Source organism: Piliocolobus tephrosceles, chromosome 2, assembly GCF_002776525.5.
Source record: "Piliocolobus tephrosceles isolate RC106 chromosome 2, ASM277652v3, whole genome shotgun sequence".
Lineage (NCBI taxonomy): Eukaryota > Metazoa > Chordata > Mammalia > Primates > Cercopithecidae > Piliocolobus > Piliocolobus tephrosceles.
This window is the reverse complement of record NC_045435.1, coordinates 75,829,113-75,855,238: the sequence shown is the minus strand read 5'-3', so window position 1 is coordinate 75,855,238 and position 26,126 is coordinate 75,829,113. Positions and strand designations below refer to the sequence as shown.

The 26,126-nt window shown below is 39.7% G+C and overlaps 1 protein-coding gene across 1 annotated transcript in view; it reads right to left on the bottom strand.

Annotated features, from left to right (window-relative positions):
- The window catches only part of FHIT (fragile histidine triad diadenosine triphosphatase), a 1,513,705-nt gene that overhangs the window by 812,278 nt on the left and 675,301 nt on the right, over positions 1-26,126 (bottom strand). The window contains exon 4 of the mRNA XM_031935191.1: positions 3,514-3,633. Coding sequence (XP_031791051.1) covers positions 3,514-3,616 — 103 coding nt within the window. The 5' untranslated portion in view covers positions 3,617-3,633. The remainder of the gene's footprint in view (positions 1-3,513; positions 3,634-26,126) is intronic.

The following is a 26,126-nucleotide window of genomic DNA, read 5'->3' as shown; positions in this document are numbered from 1 at the left end:
ACACAGATTGGTCCATTCACAAATTAACATGTAAAGAAATGGCAAAGAATCTTTTCCCATCTGCCATCAATTCATTCACTGCTTTTAGATTTAACTCCCTATACTCACACACTTGTAAACAGAATTGTAATGGACAAAGGATGAGGGGGAAGCTGGGAAAACCTAGCTTGGACATGATACTGAAACATCTGGAAAAAAGTGGTGACAAGACTTGGCCTTGTGCATGGGAATAGGGAACAGGTGGGATTTCAGCACACCCTGTCTCCCTATTCTGTTAACTGGAACAATGCATATGCTCCTGATGTTTCCAGTCTCACTTTAGATTCAGTGAACATAGTACATTTGGATGCTAAGAAAAAAGAGATGTGCAAGAGCAGGTCCCATCCATAGGAAGGAAAGACTTGGTGCAGAGAGAAATAGGGATGCACATACTTCAGATATGAGGCAGACTGGACTATGTGTTTGGTCATGGTACCTGGAACGCAGTATGAGCTCAGTAATAAAGTGTTGAATGAATCAACATGTGAATAAGGAAGTGAGTGTCACAAACAAAGAGGAAAGAGTTTTTTAGTTTTGTTTTTGTTTTTCTCCCTAGGAGGGTGGGACAGTTATCAAAGCATTGTAGTTGAAATGAAAAGGATGGGGAGAATCTCCAGTTGAGGCGACAGGCAGGAGAAAGTATGGTAAAGGGATAGTACAACACGTATTCAGGAAACAGCCGCAAAGAGGGGAGACTGAGCCAGTACAATGAAGGTCCTTAAAAACTATTCTAAGGAATTTGGACTTTATCCTCAAAAAATAGACATTCATTATTGGTTTATTCACAAGGGAAGAGAAGAATGATATGGTCAGGGCTGTGGTTCAGATAAAGTTATAGGCTGGATTGGAAAAGCCCAGAGGCAGGGAGACATCATAAATCTACATGAACCATACCTAAGGGCTAGACTAGGGCAGGCAGGATAGAACACTGGAGGAAGATAAAAGCCCACTCCAGACATCTCACCGTTTATTTATGAAATGTTAGTGGACAGAGCTATCCACATCTTCCATTCTCAAATCTCAGGACAAAAGACTAGAGCTTTCTGCAAGCAAATGAGTACCTTATTAAGATGTGTCTCCCAGTTGTAACATGGCAGAGTTTATAAAGGTAAAGTAAAATAAAAAGTTACAAAATCATCACATAAGAAGGATTGTCTGAATACATTGTCTATTGGCCTGAGACTGTTTTAAATAGTGCAGATGTTAATTAGCCTTACAGAGTATACTGATTTTAAAAATGCTCCGGTTCTCATTGTTCTTAAAATCAGAAAAGGCTGGATCCTTCTTGCTACCTTCCAAACAAACTGAAGTGTGTTAATTTTAATAAAATATTCTCCAAGTATTTACTCAAATATATAGTAACTGAACAGGGTTCATTTCCCCAATGGCGACACCAGTGCCATCCAGAAAGAAACTAGTTGGTATTCACTACTTGTGCACTATTCACTACAGATATTTTCCTAGATATAGACATTTCCACTTTTCTTGAGTTCAAACTCACATACGCCCTGGTTTTATACATCACATTTTCTAAGTTTGTTAAAAAGTCTGAAAAATCAAGTTACTCTCAAGATATGAATAAAAAAACTACAAAGAGGAGTTAATTCCATTATTAACCATTTTAAAAAGTGGCCAACATGGCGAAACCACATCTCTACTAAAAATACAAAAATTAGCTCGGGGTGGTAGCGCCTGCCAGTGGTACCAGCTACTTGGGAGGCTGTGGCACAAGAATCGCTTGAACCCGGGAGGCAGAGATTGTACTGAGCCAAGATCGCGCCACTGCAACCTAGCCTGGGCTACAGAGTGAGACTCTGCCTCAAAAGGAGAAAAAAAAAAAAAAAAAAAAAAAGAGGTAGTGCATCTGAGACCTCTCATTTTCATAGGAATGAGAGTGAATTTAGACAAACAGAGCTTGTCTAAATTCACATTTTCATCCCAGGTCCCTTTATTTCTTTTCTAAAAGTCAATTAAAGCTGGCACATAGAGAGAGATGGCATTTAAATCATATTCTTTTAACACCTTAATTTACAGATATTTTGCTTTTAAAAACCCCAAAGGAAAAAGCCTACCACAAACTTACAGCGAAATAAAATGTTACTTCAGGAAATCCAGGTCTTTTAAAAGAATTCAATACACAATTGGCATTAAACTAAAAAAACTGTTTTGTTTTCTAGGGTCTTTCTAAATCATTCCAGTACTTTTTTCAATAAACAGAAGAAAATAGTTTTCTAATATTATTTAGACTCATTTTATACATTTAAAAGAAGAATTTTAAATATTAAGAAAAACTTACATATTTACTAGATTATTGCTTATTGGTTTTCTAATACAATTTATTTGACTAGAATTTGGATTCCAGAAATTTGGGAGTCTATAATACAATCCCAATTATCTTTTGGTACACATTTTTCTTATTTGTATTTTTTTTCAGCATACAATAGTTACATGGCTAGAAAGGAAGATTATTCATGAAGTTCTCAAGCACTTTCCACATTTTCACTGAAAAAAAAAAAAATGTAGCTTACTCTGAAAAACCTCTTGGCATATTTGTACATTCAGAATTACTAAGAAATTCATTTCAAAGCAAAATCATGTCTCAGTGTGGAAAATACTTATTATCTGAAAATATCAAATTTCATTCTGTTGCCTTCTGCGTAGTAAACTAAGTTAAGGAGGAAAGAGAAAAACATCCTGAAGAGTCAGTACAAAATTCATATGCACACAATCAGGGGTGATGCTTTCAACAACATAAAAACAACTCCCCAAGCATTTCACCAATACTTGTTATTCCCACCGCAGAAGAATAAAGCTCCTGCTGAAGTCTATAGGAGGAAAGACCGCAACTCAGTGGTCAGAGGGAAATAAAACAACGCTACCCACCAATGACACTGGCCAATGATCTACAAGCTGGTATTTTTCCTAAGAGAAAATGTTATTTCAGGTCCTAGTTTTTTTTTTTTTTTTTTAATGTAAGTATATTTATATATATAAATTGAAATAAAACGCACAACTGGAATGATCTCCAAGAGGTAAAGCAACAAAGTCAGTCTCAAATCCACGCATATCTTGCTTCCACATCACAAAGGCACTACCCCATCTACTATTAAAATTCACAACAGATAAGTTGAAAACCAAGTGCCCGTGATATTCACTGGGCTCATTTCAGAAGCACCTATTTATTTACTCAGCTATGATAGTGAAAAGGTCAAGCAAAAATTCACCTCCAAAGCCACGGTTGCTAAGCAACTCTCTTCAGAAGTTCTGCAACATTGATCAAGCATATTACTGGTGCCACCAACTGGATTCAGAATAAATGTGTGTAACATCTTACCTGGTGTCTCCAAAATGGGAGGGAAATGGATTCTTTCTTTACCTTTTTGGACAGACTGGAGGCCAATCTTATATTTATATTCATTTGGCTGGTTAGGCTCAGAAGACTTTTATTTTTCCTCTCCAGATAAAAAAGGATACGTCCTGGTACCACAGGTTTCCTATTCACAAGAGCGAAGGACAGTTCTGTTTTGAGAAACACCACAGAGGGCTTGATGAGATGTTGGCCAAATCTGAACGACATGTCCTCACAGCTGAAGTCTAAAAGACAATGGATAGAATTCAAATAAGAAACTCAGCTCATATACCACCTTAAAGAAAGCAAATTCCATTACTACAGATTCTTAGTTGCAGAGAGGATGCCATTGAAATTGTTCCTTATTGAATGTTCATCAAGACGCATTCTGGGCAAGTCTTTCTAAAATACTCCACTCTCCCTACCAGTGTTTCCTTGATTAGAGTTAGCAATTTTCAAGCAGAAGTTTGCACTTGGACAACAAAACAGCCTTTCCCCTTTACTCCCTCTGCACTTCACGGTGCCACCTTAACTCAGATCCACAAGGCCCTATTTGTCAGGTACTTATTTTTACCCATCTATTTTGTCATCTCTGCTAAGCTGAAAATTTGCATTAAGTATTAACTATAAACCTTCCAATTCTTAAATGCTTCTCTCAAATGGTTTTGTGTTCATATAATAGCAATTTACAGCAAGTGCAAACACTGTCTGACCTTGCCTACAATTACAAAAACATGAGCACCCCCAGAGAACTATTCTAGCAAAATCTCCAAAATTAAGGAGAAAAAAATAATTTTTAAAAAGGAAGGAAGGAGCAAAACAGAGTTCAAAACTAGAACAATTCCTGGTTGTAATAGGGCCACAAAGCAGCAAGGTACCTGAAATGTTCTGCGTCCTCCTTTTGAGGGAACGCCACGGGGGGCTGGGGGCAGGAAAGGGAGGCTGAAGGGAATTTGGCACATGGCATAGCTGAGACAAGCCAAATCCATCTAGCACCAAGGAATGACTTTTTAATCAGGTGGATGCCAATACACAACAAAGTTACTTTGTGAATGACTAAGACGCACTTTGTGAGTGACTAAAAAACACCATCCCTAGAAAACGATTTCATTTTTCTAACTCAGGAACAGCTTAGTACAAAATTGATGAACATGGATCACTCTATGGAAAAACAGAGAAAAGATTATAAAAAGGATGAAATTAGAAAATAGTTGGCTATTTATTATACTGTAAAATATGTATTTGGTTTTCAACCCCATTTCCTGGCATGCAACTCCTAAAATCCTTAGAAACTCCAAAGTGATGTCTTTTTCTATGCTAATGATTAACTGGTGGCTAGCAGCCTCTAAGAGTCTAGGTAGCTTCAGGATGGGACTGGTCACAAGAAGGACCAATGCAGGATTACAGGACTGGAACTTTCAGCCCCACTCCCCAGTCTCCCAGGAGGAGAGAGGGGCTGAAGGTGAAGTTGATCACCAATGGTCAACAGTTTAATCGGTCATGTTTACATCATGAAGCCTCTGTAAAAACCCAGAAGAACAGGTTTAGGGAGCTTCTGGATAGCTGAACACGGAGGTTCCTGGAGGATGACTTGCCCTGGGAGAGCCCTGGGAGAGCATGGAAGCTCAGTGCTCTTTCCTCCATACCTCACCTTATGCATCTTTTCATCAGTATCCTTTGTAATATTTGCTGTAATAAACTGGTAAACCTAAGTATTTCCCTGAATTCCTCCAGCTGCTCAAGCAAATTGATTGAACTCAAAGAAGGGACCATGGGGTCCCTGATTTACAGTCAGTCAGTTGGAAGTTCCAGAGGCCCAGACTTCCAACTGGTATCTGAAAGTCAGGGGCCAGTCTCACCGCACTGAGCCCTCAACCTGTGGAATCTGAGGCTATCTCCAGGTACATAACACCAAATTCTTCTGAAGTGAATCAAAGGACATCCAGCTGGTGTCTGCTGCTTGGTGTGTTGGTGGGGGGATCCCACACATTTGGTCACAGTAGTAGTCTTTGTTGATTGTTTTCGTTGGTGTGAAAGCAGAGGAAAAACATGTTGAGTGTATTTTTTTTTCCTTAGACTATTTTATAAAGCACATGAATAATGCATGATTGTTAAATGATTCTAATATTCTCAATGACACACAAGACAGAGAACTGTACAAATGTCATTTACTGTGGAAGAACCCATATAGCCAGAACTGTACACATTTCAGGTACTAAAGAAATAAGATGGGAAGGTTTGCCCCAGTGGTACAGATAATGGTTTTTAGAACATTTACAACCAGCTCATTAAAAACCCAACAGTTCTCAAAGGGAGGTTCCTCCACAATAGCATCAACTTCACCTGGGAACTTATTAGAAATTTTGAGGCCCCACCCCCAGACCTACTGAACCAGAAACTTTGGGACAAGAGCCCAGCAATCAAGGCTTCCATAGTTGTCCAGGTGATTCAGAACCACTGACCAAACCCAACTATCCTCCCAATCCTTGGGCCTTTTCCTACAGAATTCCTGCCAAATGGCTGGCTAGTGTATGCTTGAATATGTCCAGTGATGGGGAGTTCATTACCCATTCCTCCTAAGATAGGCAACTCTACAAATAACATAGTTGTTCTTTACACCGAGTCTATCTGTTTTTCATGACTTTATTCCTTGCAATCATATAAAACAAGTATCACGCAAGTGGCTGTGCTTCAGATATTTAGAGTTAGCTATTCTTCATTTTTTCTTGTTTTTCTAGAATAAAGATGGTAAATCACATCAACTATTCTACAAACAGCACTGATTCGAGTGACCTGTGGTTATTTCCCTTCCCAGAATCTACTTCCATATAGTCTTAACCATACCACTTTGATTTTTTGCTTTTAGTAACACCCCACCATATTCTACATGTGGGACTATTCCTACTACCTGGTTCTAGTGATGGGCATGTGACCCAGGCACCCATAGTCCTTTGACATACGATTGGTTCAGGAGTGGACACAGGACACAAAATGAACCAATCAAAGGCAAAGACATCCTTCAGAGTAATACTGCTGATAGTAACAAGGCCACTTTCTTTTAGTTGAGTTGCCAAACTGGTAGACTATGAACCTGAAATAGCTACGAGTCTTCCTAAAAAAGAGCTGGCTTGATATGAAAGCCAACACTGAGGCAAAGACAGTGAAGATATAGAGACCGATACCTGAAGATACTTTCTGAGCACCTGGATCTAACATTGCCAAAAGAAGTAATGTCCCAGAAGTTTATTTCTCCTTCAGGATAATGGAACAGAATTGACTTAGCATAGGCTCTAGTTGATGAGCTACATTATCATGAGCCCATGAAAGGCTCTTCTTTTTCTTTTCACTTTTCTTATCCTTTTCCTTTTTGTCCTCTATGTCCAGTCCCATTCCCTCCCTTCCCACCCCAGAAATTCACTTTTTCATAATTAATGTATTATTCAGAATCCTCTTTACATGTTTGTGTACATACATTTTTGTCACAAATACATAGGGCTCTTATTCATGGTTTTTAAATTTGTATGTAACTTGTAGCTTTTAAGTCTCATTCTTCTGTATTCTCTCAACAGTGTTTTAGAAACTCATCCACGGTGCTATAAACAACTCTTTCACTGCATTCCACTGTAGTATTCCTCGCCCATTCTTCTAGTGCTATAGAGCTAGCTTGATTACAACCTTTTACCACAAGTTACATGGTGACTACCATTCTCATACATGTTTCCCTGTATTCCGATCCTAGCATCCCATTGTTGGGATTCAGGTCAGATACTTAGATTTTCTAAAATATATGCACCGGCTTGCATGCCCAGCAGCAATACATGAGGATTTCTATTTTCCTACATCCTTACCAGCACTTGATAGTACTTCCTGCTTTCCAAGCTTTTATTTATTGAACGGTAAAATGGCGTCTCTTCCTTTTACTTCATTTGTCTCTAATAGTGATGTGTGTGTATATGCATGTTTCTCTTCCTAAAAAATTGCCAATTTATATACTTTGTCCTCTTTTATATTGCTCTCCTGCCTTCAATTTTCTAATTTTGTAGAGTCCCTTGTATACTCTAAATATTGATCATGGTCTATTAAACACAATAATTATATTTCCACCATCTGTTAATTTCTCTGTTGTTCCCTCCATTGAACAGAAATCATTCATTTTGATGTATTCCAAGTCCATCAATTTTCTTTTCATAGTTTGTGCTCTGCAAATCTCTCAGAACAAATCCCTCTCTACCATAAGGTTGCAAATGTATATATTTCTGTATTTTCTTCTATGGACTTTATATTTTCGTCCTTAACATTTAGGTATTTATTCCACTTGGAGCTTTGTTTATAGTATGAAATACAGAAACAGCTTCATTTTTCTTTCTGTGAGCCAATTTTCCTAGTACCAATTCCTGGGAATGATTACAGTTTTAAGTTCCCATATACACACAGGAATAAGTCTAGACGCCTTTCTATTCTGCGTAAGAGCCAGATGCTGTAGAACAGAGGTCGCACCTTTTTTTCTCTCTCTCTTTTCTGTAAAGGACCAGACACAGCAGGCCACACAGTGTCTGTTGCAATTACTCAACTTTGTCATGGCAACATGAAAGCAGTATGAGTAGGTGTGACTGTGCCCCAGTAAAACTTTATTTGAAAAAACAGGCAGCAGCCCAGATTTGGTTTATAGGGGGAGTTTGCCAACTCCTGCTGTATATTGCTAATGTCTAAAGAAAAAACAGAGATCCTCTTTCTATATTTATTGTCCCATATAAATTTCAGCCTCCACTCTGCCCCTTTCAAAAAAAAAATTCTTAGATGTTGATTAGACTGAATTTAAATTGTAAGAGGGGTGAAGGGAATGTGACATCTTCACAATATTCAATGAAGCCATTTATGAATGCTGCATTTATGCTCTTTAATACCATAATAAAACTCTTGTAATAGAGTTTTAAATTTCCCTTATATGTTTTATGCATTCTATCTTAGATTTATTCCTAGATAGCTTTTAGTTTATGTCACTATTATAAATGGTATCTTATTATTGCCATAGTTTATAATTAGTTACTCCCGATACAGTAGAAAGCTATTGATTTTTCTATGTTCTTATTGCTGGCAATCTAGCTGAACTCTTGCATTGCTTCTAATGGTTTCGGCTGATTCTTTTTTGTTGTCGTTTTGTTTTGTTTTGTTTTTAGAGAGTTTTGCTCTGTCGCCCAGGCTGGAGTGCAGTGGCGTGATCTTGGCTCACTGCAAGCTCCGCCTCCCGGGTTCAAGGGATTCTCCTGCCTCAGCCTCCAGAGTAGCTGGGACTACAGGTGCCTGCCACCACACCCGGCTAATTTGTGTGTGTGTGTGTGTATTTTTAGTAGAGACGGGGTTTCAACATGTTAGCCAAGACAGTCTTCATCTCCTGACCTCATGATCCGCCCGTCTTGGCCCCCCAAAGTGCTGGGATTACAGGCGTGAGCCACCACGCCCAGCTTTCTCTTTGTTTTTATATATATAATTTCACTTAGAAATAATGACAATCATATCTTTCATTGCAATTTTCCTACTTTTGTGTTTCTTTGTCGTACTGCATTGGTCAGGTATCTGGTAATGTGTTGAGAAGCAGAAATAACACATGCATCCTTGTCTTGTTCCTGACCTTAAGAGGGCTGAGTTTAAACATTTTTTTTTTTTTTTTTTTTGTATTACAAATGATGTCTACTCTAGGTTTTAAATAGGAGCCTTTAATCAAGCTAAAAATATCCCTTCTATTTCAAGTTTTCTAAGAGTTCACACCATTTCTTTTAAAAATTGGTTTCATGAAATGCTTTTCCTATATCACTGATGATGCAATTGTTTGTTCTGTGCCATTAATGTGGTAAACTACATTAGCAAATTTAAAAATAATACTTCACTATTTTTCCTTATTATGATTAATTCAACTCAGTCACAAAGTATTATTTTTTAATATACTGCTAGATTTGGATTCTTAGCCTTTTGAAAGTCATAAGTGAAGTTGGCCAATAATTTCTCAATTTTTATTTTTATTTATTTATTTTTTTTGAGACGGAGTGTCACTCTGTTGTTCAGGCTGGACACAGTAGCATGACCTGGGCTCACTGCAACCTCTGCCTCCCCGGTTCAGGTGATTCTCCTGCCTCAGCCTCCCGAGTAGCTGGGATTATAGGCACCCACCACCACACTTAGCTAATTTTTGTATTTTTAGTAGAGACAGCATTTTAACACATTGGCCAGGATGGTCTCGAACTCCTAACTTCAAGTAATCCATCTGCCTCAGCCTTCCAAAGTGCTGGGATTACAAGCATGAGCCACTGTGCCCAACCAACCTATCTAGTTTTTGTTATCAAGATCAAACATAATAGCTTGGTTTTTTTTGTTGTTGTTGTTCCAAAGAGGGTTTATTAAACAAGCATTTTCTGTTTCATGAGAGTTAAACAAAACTCTTTTGTCCAACTGTGTCTTTTTTCCTGTGCCAAGAAGGACTAAGTTTTGATAATCATTACAATTTATTGTTTTCTGATTTACTTAAGATTTTTTTCTTGTATCAGTTTCTTAGCCATATATCCTTTTCACATAATACTGGTAAAAACTTACATTCTTTTTACTGGATTTAAAAATATAATCTATAATTATTTCTTTTACCTTTTTCGTATTGTGTTTATCGTGGTAAATGGAGATGTTTTTTCTTCGTCTGTTATTCAAAAGTAAGACCTATCCTAGTAAGTTTTTCAAATAATGAACTTTTGTTTCTTTGGCTTTTATGAATTATTTTTACTTTATTACTGCATTTGTATTTCTTTCCTCTGTTTTCCTTTATTGTTTCTTCGGATTTACTATGTGGCAGTTTTTCTAGTTACTTGAGTCAAACCTTGGGCTTATAGGATTCCAGACTTTGTGTTTTTCTCTTGTGTAACAAAAGCTATATATTGCCTTGAAAGTATTCCATTAGCTCTATCTCTCACCTACTGTGCTTTTATTATCACTCAGCTCTAAAACTTTGCTATTCTTGTTATTTCCTATTTAACCTGAGGGTTATTTCATAGTATGTCTTTTCATTTCCAGATATGTGGGATGTTTTTGCTATCTTTTTGTTAATAGTTTGATTTCATAGCACTGTTGTTAGAGAACCTCTATGCTGTTGATTTTGTAGAATTTGAGGCTTCCTGACTCATTGAAAGTTGAAGCTTGTGTCTAATCCACATGCCCTCTGAAATAAAGTATGCTCTGCTTTTGTTGAATAAGTTCTATATACATGAGAGATCAAATTGTTATCCAAATCTGTCTTTTTGTCTCATTGCTTCATTGGTTTCTGAGAGGCCTGTGCTAAATTTCTAACTACATTTGCTAAATCAATGTCTAACACCATAAATCGTTGTTTTCTGTACCTCAAAGCTACATTATTACATGTGGATATGTTCATATTCATTTCACTCCCTTGGTCTTGTTCCTTTTTCTTCTTTGTATTTGACAAGTATACATTTTTATACATTTTTCCATTGCCTTACTGTTCTCTTGAAATTTTTTATAAATAAAATACTATAACATCTTGCTTTCTATCCATTAAAGAATCTGCTGGATAAGTTTAACCACTACACATTTACGCTGATTATTCTTTGAGCTTATTTCAGACATTTTATTTCATCTTTTCGTTTGTTTCACTTCACTTTTTCTCCTGTCTACCTTCCACAGGTTAGGTCTGGTTTTTCTTTCCCCATGAGTACAAAAATTATACATTCTATTTTTATTTCAATAGTGGTTATTCTTATTCTATCCATAATAATGTTCAGTATTTTAAAGCAGATCAATATCTTTATCCTTAGTATATTCTTACCTCCTTTCATCTCTTCCAGATATCATATCCCATCTTCCCAATGTCCTAACTTCTATGAATTGATATTGTTATAATTTCAAATAATGATTTATATGCTTTTTTACCCACCATGCCTCTCCCCCCACTTGCTCCAGTGATTGTATTTTCATTTGTCTTGTTTACAAAGATGTAAGGACATGCCCTTCTCGCCAGGCAGCTGTGGGCTCTAGCACCACCTGCCTCTTTTGAATCTTACTTTCCCTTTCTGGCCTTTAGCCCTCCCTTTTCCTCAAAGCTCTGCTACACTTTTGAGTGGATAAAGAGTCTCAGTTCTGCCACTCTCTTCCTGATCTTCCAGGATTCACTGAACCTTCTAATCCTCAGATATCTCATTTGAAAATAGTAGATAATAAAGTATGGGAAGCATGTTTTCTTGTCTGCCACGTGATGTAGGTATCCTTAAATACTAATTTTTTTTCTTTCCCTATCCAAATCTAAGTCTATCTCTTTTTTAATTGTGGTAAAATTATCCCCATATATGCTGCTAATACACGTATTTCTTCAAGTTTTAATTTCAATGAAGAAGAAAAATATTCTAGGAACTCTAAAAGGGACAAAAGCATGAAAAAGATTAAAAGTCAAGAATTTGATGGGAATATTTGTTCATCTCCAGGATCTGAAACTGTCTGCAAGACTGAGATAAATATTACATAGTTTCCTCTCACATGAAAATGGCAGAAAGCAATTTTATTTTAAGCTAACGTAAAATTGCTGAATCTTTCTACCAAACAAAGACTAGATGTACCAGTATTCTGTGGAATTTTCAGGGGAAAATCATCTTCAGGGAACTGTTTCTTAGCAAATATGGAGATGGTAGCCTCTGTAATCCAGAGAAGCAAGTACTGGGTTAAGAAACTCAGTCCAAGGTTTAGACCCTTAGACTTGTTAGTGAGCATTAGCCAAGAAGGAAATACAAGGAACTTGGTTTACTCTCGAAATGGTAATTGAACCCTACTCTCTCTTTATAAACAAACAAAAGAAGTAGATACATAAATGAAAACCAAGGTCTCACATTTCTAGACAATTACTTTTTTCTTTATATTTTTTGGTAATAACTTCTTTTATTTGGGACTAAAAACGTGACTTCAACATTCTTAAACGAGTCTCCATTTCCCACTTTTCAGCCATAAAATGTAGCCTCTTGCTACCTCTCTCTTATTGAGAGGTGACAACATGCCAGCAGCCCTCGCTCTGGGCACCTCCTCGGCCTCCGCGTCCACTCTGGCGGCGCTTGAGGAGCCCTTCAGCCTGCCACGGCACTGTGGGAGCCCCTCTCTGGGCTGGCTGAGGCTGGAGCCGTTCCCTCTGCTTGTGGGGAGGTGTGGAGGGAGGGGCCCGGTTGGGAACTGTGGCTGCGCACTGCGCTCGCCGGCCAGCGTGAGTTCTGGGTGGGCCTGGGCTCAGCGGGCCCCACACTTGCAGCAGCTCGCACTGCTGCGCCCAGGCAGTGAGGGGCTTAGCACCTGGGCCAGCAGCTGCAGAGGGTGCTCCAGGTCCCTGAGCAGTGCCGGCCCGCCAGGCGCTGAGCTCAAATTCACACTGGGTGTCAGCTGCCTCCTAGCAGGGCAGGGCTTAGGACCTGCAGCCCTCCATGCCCAAGCCTCTCCACCTGCCCTGGGTTCCTGCACAGCCCGAGCCTCCTCAATGAGCGCTGCCCCCTGCTCTGCGGCGCCCGGTCCCATCAACCGCCCAAGGGCTGAGGAGTGTGGGCTCAGGGCACAGGACTGGGGGGCAGCTCCACCTGTGGCCCTGGTATGGGATCCACTAGGTGAAGCCAGCTGGGTTCCTGGGTCTAGTGGAAATTCGGAGAATCTTTATGTCTAGCTGAGGGATTGTGAATGCACTAATCAGCACTCTGTGTCTAGCTAGAGGATTGTAAACACACCAATCAGTACTCCCTGTCTAGCTCAAGGTTTGTAAATACACCAATCAGTACTCTGTATCTAGCTAACCTAGTGGGGACTTGGAGAACTTTTCTGTCTAGCACTCTGTATCTAGCTAAAGGATTGTAAATACACCAATCTGCACTCTGTCAAAATGGACCAATCAGCTCTCTGTAAAATAGACCAATCAGCTCTCTGTAAAATGGACCAATCAGCAGGATGTGGATGGGGTCAGATAAGGGAATAAAAGCAGGCTCCGGTTCCTTTCCATACTGTGGAAGTTTTATTTTTTTGCTCTTTAAAATGAATATTGGTGTTGCTCACTCTTTGGGTCCACACTGCCTTTATGAGCTGTAACACTCACCGCGAAGGTCAGCAGCTTCACTCCTGAAGCCACCGAGACCACGAACCCACTAGGAAGAATGAACAACTCCGGACACACTGCCTTTAAGAGCTGTAGCACTTACTGCAATGGTCTGCAGCTTCACTCCTGAAGTCAGTGAGACCACGAACTCACCAGAAGGAAAAAACCGTGGACACATCTGAAGGAACAAACGCCGGACACACCATCTTTAAGAACTGCAACACTCACCATGAGGGTCTGCGGCTTCATTCTTGAAGTCAGCGAGACTGAGAACTTGCCAATTCTGGACACATTATGACATATTTGTACTCTCTCTGGACCCCCTATAAACCACCTTTACATCTCTATCTCCTGTAATTCTCACCAGCTGGTAGCGTAACACTTTTAGAACTTAATATTTAACATTTAAATAATAAACTTAACATTTAAATAATAAACAGAGAAGAAACAACGAAAAGATCTCTACTATCCTCTTGTGTGTAACTCAGTGGATGTGTTCAGTCATTTTTTTGACAGGGCTAGATAGGCAACCTAACTTGTAGTAGAATAAGGTTCAATGCCACAAAAGCAAATGCAGTCCCCAAAATGTGAAATCTCCAAGCTATGAACAGGAGCTGACAATAGCTCACCTCAGAGTAGGGCAGATTCTTTTTCCCGATTTGCTTTCAAATGTTATGTTAACGTCCACCTAAAATAACTGCCAAATACTTCGAACCTTGCTCCAAAAAAATTCTAGAAGTTTGTAGCAGAAAAGAACCTAAGAGATCATGTATGTCTAGCCCTCTCATTTTAGAGATATCAAGTATGTCCAACAAGTGGCTTATTCAAACTTCTTCTGAAACTTAGGGGGTGTGATGGTTAATACTGAATGTCAACTTGATTGGATTGAAGGATACAAAGTATTAATCTTGGATGTATCTGTGTGGGTGTTGCCAAAAGAGATTAACATGAGTCAGTGGGCTGGGGAAGGCAGATCTACCCTTAATCTGGTGGGCACAATCTAGCTGCCAGTGAATATAAAGCAGGGAGAAAAAAAAAACAAAAGAGAGAGATGGGCTTAGCCTCCCAGCCTACATCTTTCTCCTGTGCTGGATGCTTCCTGCCCTCAAACATCGGACTGTGAGTTCCTCAGTTTGGGGACTCAGACTGACTCTCCCTGCTCCTCAGCTTGCAGACAGCCTACTGTGGGACCTCGGGATCATGTAAGTTAATACTTAATAAACTCCCCTATGTGTGTGTGTGTGTGTATGTATATATATATATTGAAGAAACCTCACTAATACAGTGGGTATCCTGGCTCTTTATAGAGGATATTATTTAAGGATTTCTTAAACTTGGGAATGTAAGACTTCAGGGCCCTGATTTGGGAAATACTGAATTAACAGTAACTCTGTCACTTTAGGCAATCCCTTTGCACTAAAGCCACGTAGCCGTACTCTGTTATAAAATAGCAAGCAGCTGATTTAGAATATAAGCCTATATCTGTCATTTTCATATTATTTCATCAAATAGAGAACAATAAACATAAACTTTTTGAGAATATAAGGGCCCTTCAAAACCCACTGGCCAAAGTTTAAGAAACTCAGGACTTCAGCAATGCACCTAAGAAACCCAAGCTCATGAAGACGTCAAATTTTAATCAACAGATTACCTGAAAACCTTTCCATCCCATTTCATGATTTCTCTTTTCTATAGCAAATGATGTTTTTGGAAGAAAAAGAGTGCTTATTTCCCTTGCTTGGCTACTCAAAATGTGTTCCTCTGACTAGCAACAACGGCATCACTTGAGAGTTGTAAGAAATGTAGATTCCCAGGCCCCAGCCTAGACGTAATGCATCAACCTGTATTTTAACAAGATCCCCAGCTAGGCTGTTTGCACATTAACGTTTGAGAAGCACATCTCAGAGCACTAGTTTTAAAACTAGGTCTATTAAGATCATCTTGAGAACTTTCTCAAAAAACAAATGCCTAAACTTCATCATTCTCTGACTCCAACAATCTCTGCAACAATGTGGCTAACACAGCACTGGGATTTGACAAACACGCCTTCCGATTCTGTGTTCTTTCCAATTCATTTTATGAACTTGGGCAAGTTCCTCAGCTTCTTTAAATTTGTGAAATGAAGATGACAACAGTACCTTCTTCTCAAGGACACACATAAAGCACTTAAATATTTGATAAGTGCTAGTCACAATATTGGTGTATTTTGCCTTGGCAAAAAGTAATGCCTAATTTTATGCAATAAACAATTGTTAATTGTCAACTAATATATAAGCGAATATTGTTAAGTTGCTCAATGTAATGCTTATCACAAAAATGGATGTAACAGCTACATAAATACAAAGTAAATCATGTATTTGGCACCTTACTGCCATTAGGTCACTATTATCTCTCCATATTAGAGGTAGAGCAGTGTCAAAAACTAGCATCTGATTAAATAATAGAAATAACAGCTAAGTACTTAGTACTTTCATCTTTCTAAGCAATTTATATGATATGTTACTTAATCCTGACAACCCTATGAGGAAGGTCCTTCACACATCAACATTTATGCATCTCTTTGATTACTTCTCATGCATTAATTCCTAGATTTGGGAATCACTGAGTTCAAAGTATATTGAACCATCTAGGCTACTGATATGAACTACTAAATATCTCTTAGGAAATGTAGTCAACAGTTTACATCCAACAGTAGTATAGAAAGAAGTCCCATTTCCCCAAAACTTTGTTAATACCAGGCATTCTCTAATTCTCCAAATCTCTAATAAAAATTTGTCATTACTTAGGAATACAATATAAAGGGAAATAACTTCTTCTAAATGTCCTAGATAAAACAATCTACCATGAAAATTAATGTCTCCTAGGCAACCAGGAAGTCAGACACAATGAAAAAGAAACACTGTTCTCTTGGTTAAAAGAATAAAAGTGTGTTTCCTTTTAACTAGAAAAATAAAGTTGTTATTCCATTATGGCTGGAAATATTAAGGTTCACTGTAAAAAATAATCTGCTATTTTTATCCCTGGCATTACTCAGTGAATGGCAAGAATCTAGACCAACCCTAGAAGGCACGGATGTCTTTGGGGGACATCAGAAAAAGCCTTAATGCCAGACACTTCTTCCAACTGGAAAGGAGGTTTCTATTTCAATTCACTTAAACACTGGGGGCTCAATTGTTAACCAAGAATGTAAATGAGCTTATTAAAAGCTGCTGGCTAATGGATCCCAAGACTAACCTTAGGAGGAACAATGCCCTGTCATCTAACTGAGGAACAACACAATCTGAGCTAGCCCCGCTCTCAAACATACTTTATTGATTACTCAGAAAACAAGGCACATAAATGAATGGCTAGAGACATACACTGAAGTTTATATGATTTATAAAACATTCTAATCTACAGGCGTATGTCAAAATTCCACCGTAGAAGAGGAATCCTACAAGAAGATAACAAGGTGAACAAAGAGAAAGAGAAGACAACGTGAAGTGTCCCAGAATTTAAGCAAACAAGCATACCTGTAACATTTTTATACAAAGAGACTTTTTTAGTGAAGTATATTAAGTCATCAACTTATGTCACTAAAAAAATTTTCAATTGTTAACAAGTCAAAGAAAATCCAAAACCTCAGCTATTTATAAACAGAAAACACCTAGGTATTTCAAAATGCCAACTGCCTTTTCAAGATCTCACTTCATCAGTTACCTCTTCTCTGTTCTGTCTTTTTTTTTTTTTTTTTTTTTTTTTTTTTGGTACATCTACTTGTTTTACATACTTAACCTCATTCTCACCAGTTCCTTCCCTTTCTCCTAAAAAGATGTTCAGGGATTACATACACTTAATAATCTTTCCTCATTAAACTCTAATCACCTATTTATTTAATAAATATGTATTATATACTTGCCATATTCCAAATACTATTCTAGTGGTAAACATGACAGACCAGCCCTCTGCTCTCATGGAGTATTCTAGGCACAGGGTGAGGATTGCAAGCAGTAGAGACTACCAGTCAGTCAACAAGGAATAATATTCTGATTGTGACTTGAAGGAAATGATCAAGATGCAAGAACAGGAAAGGACTTGGAAGAGGCAGAAGTGGCTGCTTAAGTGTCAAAGAAAAGGGGAACCTCGCGTTTGATCTGCGATTTGAATAACGAGTCCACTATATGTGACTATATGGGGATAAAATGTTCCAGGTGGAGGAAACAGCACTTGCCAAGGCAAGAATGATCTCAAGATCTTAGAGGAATGGAAAGAAGAGTGTGGGGTTGAGTCTAACAGCAGGCAGCAAGGCACAGGTGAGGAGATGGGTTTGAAAGATGAGCAGGGATCAGATCATACAAGGTCTTGTATGGTGTTTCACTTAATGAGTGTTGAGAAACTCGTGATGACAAAGATTCAAGCTCCAGAGTGTTCAGGGTCTAAACGTGACTTTCAAAAAAAGATTTCACTATTGTACATTACAAATCATCTCCGGATGCCCGGTGTGGTAGCTTATGCCCCTCATTTAGGAGGCCAAAGCAGAAGGATCCCTTAAGAATAGGACTTCAAGACCAGCCTGGGAAATATAGCAAGACACCATCGAAAGAAAGAAAGGAAAGAAAGAAAAGAAAGAAAGAAATCAGCTGGATGTGGTGACGTGCACCTATAGTCCCAGCTACTCCAGAGGCCGTGGCAGGAAGATTGCCTGAGGCTGGGAAGTTGAGGCAGCAGTGAGCTGTGATCATGCCCCTGCACTCTAGCCTGGGTGAGATGGTGAGATCCTGTCTAAAAAAACAAACCTCGAGAGCTTAAAAAAAATGCACATGCCCCATTCCCAGATTGTTTTTCTGTTAAGATTTTTGAAAAGTAACATAAAATTCACATACCATAAAATTCACCCTTCTAAAGTGTACAGTTTGATAGTTTTCAGTATGTGCGCAAAACTGTACAATTATCATAACTATCTAATTCAGAATATTTTTATCCCCAAAAGAAAAACCATACACTTTAGAAGTCATTTCACATTTTCCTCTAGCCCACAGCCCCTGGCAACTATTATTCTACTTTCTGTCTCTGTGGATTTGCCTATTCTGGACATTCTATAGAAATGGAGTCATATAATATGTAGCCTTTTATGTCTAGCTTATTTCACTTAGCTTGTGTTCAAGGTTCACCCACGTTTTACCATGTATTCATCCTTTATTCCTTTTAAAGGCTGAATAATACCCCATTGTATGTATACACCACATGTTTTTCTCCATTCATCAGTTGATGGACATTTGTTACTACATTTTTGGACATTTGTGAATAGTGCTGTGAATATTCAGGTGCTAGTTTTGTGTGGACTTGTGTTTTCAATTCTTGAGTGTACACCTAAGAGTGAAACTGCTGGATCATGTGGGAATCTATGTTTAACTTTTTGAGGAACTGCCAAGCTGTTTTCCTTAGTGGCTATACCATTTTACATTACCACCATCAATGAAAGAGGGTTCCAGTCCTCCACATCTTCACCAACACCCCACTCCGAGATATTTTAAATTAACTGGTTTGGCTGAGACCCAGGCATCAGGCTTTTTTGGTTTTTATTTTGAATGTTTCTACGGTGATTCTATTCAAAACGTATAGTGAAGGCCAAGAAGAAGCCCTTTCTCCAGCCTGTTCATTGCCAACTTGGTAAGTATTTATACCTACTCCCTCTTCCTGATAAGTACTCGTACCTACTCCCTCTTCTGCTCCAGAGCTCTTCAGACATGTTACTTGGTGCCACCAGTACTCTCAGTGACATCTGCTTTGACTCATCCAGTGAGACAAGGAAAGACAAATACGGAAGACATAGTCTTATACTTTTAACAGTCTCATTTACTTCTGAGTGGAGCCAGTGTCTGTGTGAAATCTTCACAGTTATCCCCATGTCTGGATGGGTTTTCTCTGGGCACTCTGGTTTCCTTCCTCATCCCAAAGGTACATGTTAGGTTAAGAGGCATGTCTACGTGGTCCCAGTCTGAGTGAGAAGGGGTATGTGGAGTGTGCCCTGAAAGTGAATGGCGCCCTGTCAAGCGTGGGTTCCTGCCTTGGGCCCTGAGCTGCCAAGACAGGCTCTGGCCACCTGAGACCCTGAACTGCAATGAGTGGGTAAATAATTATCTTGCCTTTATTAATCTTTCTTAAACATATATAGAGATCATCTTTATTTCTATATTTAATATTTAAAACATTTTGGTTTTTATTTATAAGTTTGGTGATGTTTTGTGAGATGAAATATGCCACAGGAATTTTTTTTAAATCAGCCTATGGTCAAATTGGTTTCATTATACATTGTTTTGGTTAAAGTTGTAGTTTCTAAGAACCTACCTATGACTCAAGTGAGGACTTGTATTTTCATGTAATGTGAATCACCAACCCCCTTCTTCCACTGATTGATCCAATGAAGACCTTGTACACAAAAAGAGGTCACCAGTTAAAAAAATATACACACACACACACATATACATGTATATATACACACACACATATATGTGTATATATATGACTGTATGTGTGTGTGTATATATATATGATCCTGAAGTTCTTTTCATCTAGTCAAGATATAGGGTGTAAATGGATACTTCTATGTTTTATGCTTCCACCTGACCTTGAGTATTAAACATGGTATTGTATTTGCAAAAATGTAAAAAATTTAAAACTATTTTTGTCATTTTATAAAATGTTTTCTTCCAAACCAAACACAGGTGATGAAGGTCTAAAACACCAGCATCAAGGCTTAGAGCTTTGTGTTTGTAGAAAATATCAGGGAAAAGCCAGGCACAGTGGCTCATACCTGTAATCCAAGTGAGAGGTGACAACGTGCTAGCAGCCCTCACTCTCAGTGCCTCCTCGGCCTCAGCATCCACTCTGGCGGGCTTGAGGAGCCCTTCAGTCGGCCACTGCACTGTGGGAGCCCCTCTTTGGGATGGCTCCCTCTGCTTGAGGGGAGGTGTGGAGGGAGAGGCACAGGCAGGAACTGGGATTGCACACACCACTCACAGGCCAGCCCGAGTTCCGGCGGGCTTGGACATGGGCTTGGTGGGCCCCGCACTCGGAGTGGCCAGAGCTGCCCCCCAACAGCAGTGAGGGGCTTAGCACCCCAGCCAGCAGCTGTGGAGGTTGTGCAGGGTACCCCAGCACTGCCAGCCTGCATGCACCATGCTCGAACTCTCACCAGGCCTCATCCGCCTCCCCGCCGGGCAGGGCTCGGGACATGCAGCCCGCCATGTCTGAGCTCCCCTACTTTGCAGTGGGCTCCCCCATGGCCCCAGCCTCCCCAGGCGCCACTCCCTGCTCAGTGGTGCCCAGTCCCATCGACAGCCCAAGGGCTGAGAAGTGCAGGCGCTGCTCGGGACTGGTGGGCAACTCCACCTGCACCCCCTGCACGGAATCCACTAGGTGAAGCCAGCTGGGCTCCTGAGTCCAGTGGAGACTTGGAGAACTTTTATGTCTAGCTAAGGGATCATAAACATACCAATCAGCACTCTGTGTGTAGCTCAGGGTTTGTAAATATACCAATCAGTACTCTGCATCTAGCTAACCTAGTGGGGACTTGGAGAACTTTTCTGTCTAGCACTGTATCTAGCTAAAGGATTGTAAATGCACCTATCAGCACTCTGTGTCTAACTCAGGGTTTGTAAATACACCAATCAGCACTCTGTGCCTATTTCAGGGTTTGTAAATACACCAATCAGTACTCTGTATCTAGCTAACCTAGTGGGGACTTTGAGAACTTTTCTGTCTAGCACTGTGTGTCTAGCTCAGGGATTGCAAATGCACCAATCAGTACCCTGTCAAAACAGTCCAATCAGCACTCTGTAAAATGGACCAATCAGCTCTCTGTAAAATGGACCAATCAGCAGGATGTGGATGGGGCCAGATAAGGGAATAAAAGCAGGCTGCCCAGCCAGCCAGCACCCATCCGCTGGGGTCCTCTTCCCTTATGGAAACTTTGTTTTTTGCCATCTGCTGGGGTCCTCTTCCTTTGCGAAAACTTTGTTTTTTCGTTCTTTGCAATAAATTTTGCTGCTGCTCACTCTTTGGGTCAATGCCGCCTTTATGAGCTGTAACACTCACCACAAAGGTCTGCAGCATTACTCCTGAAGCCAGTGAGACCATGAACCCACCAGGAAGAATAAACAACTCCCTAGGAACCGCCTTTAAGAGCTGTAACACTCACCACGAAGGTCTTCAGCTTCAATCCTGTTGGCAAGACCATGAACCCACCAGAAGGAAGAAGCCCCAGACACATATGAACGTCTGAAGGAACAAACTCCAGACGTACCATCTTTAAGAACTGTAACACTCATCATGAGGGTCCGCAGCTTCACTCTTGAAGTCAGTGAAACCAAGAACCCACCAAATCCAGACACACCAGCATTTTAGGAGGCCTAGTCAGGCAGATCACTTGAGGTCAGGAATTTGAGACCAGCCTGGCCAATGTTACAAAACCCTGTCTATACTAAAAATACAGAAAATTAGCTGGGCATGGTGGTGGACACTTGTAATCCCAGCAACTTGGGAGGCCAAAGCAGGAGAATCACTTGAACCCAGGGACAGGTTGCGGTGAGCCAAGATTGTGCTGCACCACTGCACTCCAGCCTAGGTAACAGATGAAGACTCCATCTCAAAAAAAAGAAAAAAAAAAAAATCAGGGAAACACAGAAACCTGAATAAAAAAGAAACGGATTTCTACACTGAAGGACAAAGTATGACATGACTTCTCAGTCTGATGGATGCTGAGATTCTTTTTTTTCATTCTGAGTCATCTTAACGGTTAAAAAAAAAAAAAAAAGAACAAACAAAACAAAATCCAAACTATGTTTTTCATGTGTACTGTAATAGCAGAGAGGAACGTACAGGTTTAAATACGAAAACAATACTTAAGGAAGAGAATTAGAAGTTGAAAATCACCTTACTGTTATGTATCTATCTGGAGTAATCAAAATTCCTACTATATTATAGTCTCTATACGGTCAAAAAAGATCCACAGATATTCATCTCCATGGACTGTATGAAGACACTGTGGACATATTGGGACATCAACTCAGAAATTATGTCAAAAGCTTGTATGATAAATCTAAATCAACTGTGATCTTTCAGAAGCAGGAGCTTCCAAAGGGGTTCCTGTAACATCCCTTTATCAGAGCAAGGCCAGTCAGAGATTAAGAAACATTGGGTCTTTTACTTTAATAGCTCTGACATATTATTTTAAAAATAAACACCAAAAGAAATACCAAAGGAAAAACTACATAAATTGTATTTTGAACGTTTCCATTGAACAAATTAAAGTTCCCAACACAAGTGAATACAAGATAAAAATTACTATTCTGCATATGAGAGAAATTATTCCACCATTTTTGACTCCTGAATTGTTGGCAATATTCATGGCAAAGCAATGCTGCTCATAGGTTTTTGCTAAAACAGAGTATAAGACTAATTACAGTGTCAAATATAGCTATGTGTCATTTGTACTCTATAGACTTACTCCTATTTTAAGTGTTCTACCATATTCTTCCAATATCTAATGGTGTTATTCACAAGATAACTACATGACTGATACATCTTTTACATAACAGTGTACTACAGGTGGTACAACCTTGTAAGAAAACAAGTTTAGAAGTATATAATGCACATCTTCCTTCAATCCTGTTTATTAGCATAAGGAAAACACACTTGAAGATAACCAGATACAAATTCAAGGCCTTGAATCCAAAGCCATCCCAAACTACTGATTCCCTGTGTTCTCCCAGGCCCTCAGAAAATGTCGGTTAAAGGAAATCCCAAAAAGTCAAACTATAGCCTCTGTGTTATGTCCCCACTAAAGCCAATATGGCCAGACTTTACTGTAGCTGAGAGGTCCTTGCTCATGGGGTCTCGAAATAGAGCTTCCAACTTTCAGCAGAGGTGGCTATTATAAAACATTAAATAAAAGATGAATTTGAAGTAATCAAGTGTTGTCTCTTCTTCCACCATCATGGGTTTTACAGCACAACATTATCCAGGGTTCCATTCATGGTAATTTTGCTTTTTCATTGCTTGACAAATGCCTTCCCATTTCCCTGCACCCTAGACAAATTGGTATTTCTCAGCAGCTCTTAGAATGACAATGGCAGTTTTCTCTTCATCGTTTTTTCATTTCTTCATCCTCTCACCATGACAGGCACTCATCAGGGAATCTCCAATCCTACCCATCTCATTACTTCTTCATTCTATTTGTCACCATTTGGAATTTCAGAAGTCTTAATTATTAGCTTACTCTTACCAACAGTAATGAGGCTCTGGCTGCCTACTGGGGAGCATCATCGAACACTAACGAGCCAGCAGACTGAGACCCACACCTGAATCCCATCACGTGGTTCCATTGTTCAGGCCAGGTGGGACATTTCTGTCTGCAGGCAAGCTTTCTGCAGGAGAGCTGGAGTTTGCAGGGTGGCTATTATGCATTCACTTTGGTCTTATGATTCACACTGACTCAAAACAGCTTTCCTGTGTGGTCATACTCATTTACATACTGGCTATTACCTTCCTTATAATAACACTTACTGTTTATTTCTGCCTTGTCCTCCTTTTCACTTGTCTAAGAGCTTCCTCGAGCTAAGAGTTCTCAAAGGGAACACTAATTGGTCATTTTTGTATAGCTACTTTTGATCTCCTCCTGACCGGGAATGAACAGTGAGTCTCTCACAGCCATCTGGGCGATCCAGCTGTACACAGACGTTCCTTGACACTCCTGCAGGAGTCAGCATACTGCCTCAACACAAAAGAGGCTAGACAAATGTTAAGTGACATCTATAAAGTTTTCTGAACACCACAGACAGACCCAGATGCAGAGGCGACAGAAAGGTAAAGGATTAAGAAGGAGCTGGTGCCTCTGAAACTATGACAAACATGTCTTTATATAGTTAATGAGGGAAGATGCAACTGACCCAAAATCCATCCCTTCCTTGACTTCCTATCCTTTCACAGCAACAAGGGCCTTGCACCAATGAGGACACATGAGCATTGGTTGAATACTCCTGTGTACCCAGCCTACATTAGGCATTTGACCTACATTTGCTCACTTAAACCCCAATAGCCCATACAGTACATATGGAGGAAAACAAAACCCATAGAAGTCAAGCAGCTTGATAAACGTCACCCAGTAGCGAAAAGCCCAAAGCTCTTCTCAGTACAAGTGGTCACCCAACACTGCTCAGAAAAGGGTGAGGCAAAATGAGGGCCTAGGGCGGGTTTTGGATTAGCAACACCCTGAAGGGGATAGAGGCTGGTGTTAGAGAAGAGGAGCAGTGGCATCACCCAGGTGTGTAACGCTGCCTTTGTCCCCTGTTGCTGCTGCCTTCCATCCAAGGTGACCACCGTGTTGACAACTGTCTAGGAAGTACTGTGCTCAGAGCAAAGGATGCTCTCTTTTTTTCACATTTTTATACAGCTAAGAGAAGCCATTTCTGAAAACAGGACTTGGAGGTCAACGTTTACATAAGATGCCACCAAGGACATCTCCTGATGATATCTATGAAGGAGAGACCGTTCATTAGAAAACTTGTGCAGTAACATTTACATTGGCATTTGTTAACCATACTAATAACAGCTAATATTCCTACAGCCCTTGCTATATATCAGACATTATGCTATAAATGCTTTATGTAAATATCTCACTTAATCCTCTTCAAAGCCTTGTGGGGTATTTTTATCATCCTAATTTTACAAGCGAAAGCACTAAGAGTTTAAGTCCCTTGCCCAAGTTCACATGGAAATAAGTGATGGAGCCGAGATTTGTACCCAAGTATATGACACTGGTCTCCTCCCCACCTCCAGCAGTGCTAAGAAAGATTTTCTGCCCACATTGCATTATGTGCAGTACTTTTTTCATGTAAATGATCACTTCAAATGTCTACATCCTGGTGGGTGAGCGGAGGAGGTGACAGGAAGAACAAAAAAAAAAATAGATATGATGTCAAGAAAGGAATTAATTTTCAAGTGCACAATCGCTGCTGCCCACAGAGTCTGTCTGTTTGGTTTTCCATAGGTATAAAGAGATTACTCAGAGTCCATAAGGTGGCCATGCCAGGCCTCTCGGGGTCAAGCGGACAGGCCAAGGGTGTACCCAGGCTCTCCTTAGCTCTCTACATGGCTCTGCCTCATCTGCTTGCTTGATTCACCCATGACATCAGAGAAACAAAGATGGGAGCAATGCTACTTCAAGCGTATGCCAGTTACTAAGGGTAACTTATGGCAACTCTCATTGCCACGTGGGCTGAGAAGCATAACATAATAATTAAAAACTGATAAGCAATCACTAATGAAATGTATAGGTATTGCTGAAAAATGCATTTTGAGTCCAAGTGAAACAATGATGTGTGTTCTCCCAGTGCAGAATCTCTGAGCTCTGTAATCTTAAAGGCTTTTGCTTTTAAAATACTATTTCACATGCCAGCTATTAGCAACCCATATATTTGCACCCTGGTTTCATGACAAAAATGAGGAAGGACAATTGCTTTCCCAAAAAAGGCAACAAATAGAATTTTTTTAAAAAACCTTTCTCTTGGAAAATTTTGATCTGTTTCAAGTGATCTTGTTCAGGAGACCCCTACTCCAAGAGTCCTGCTGGGACAGAGTTGTTCTGGCATC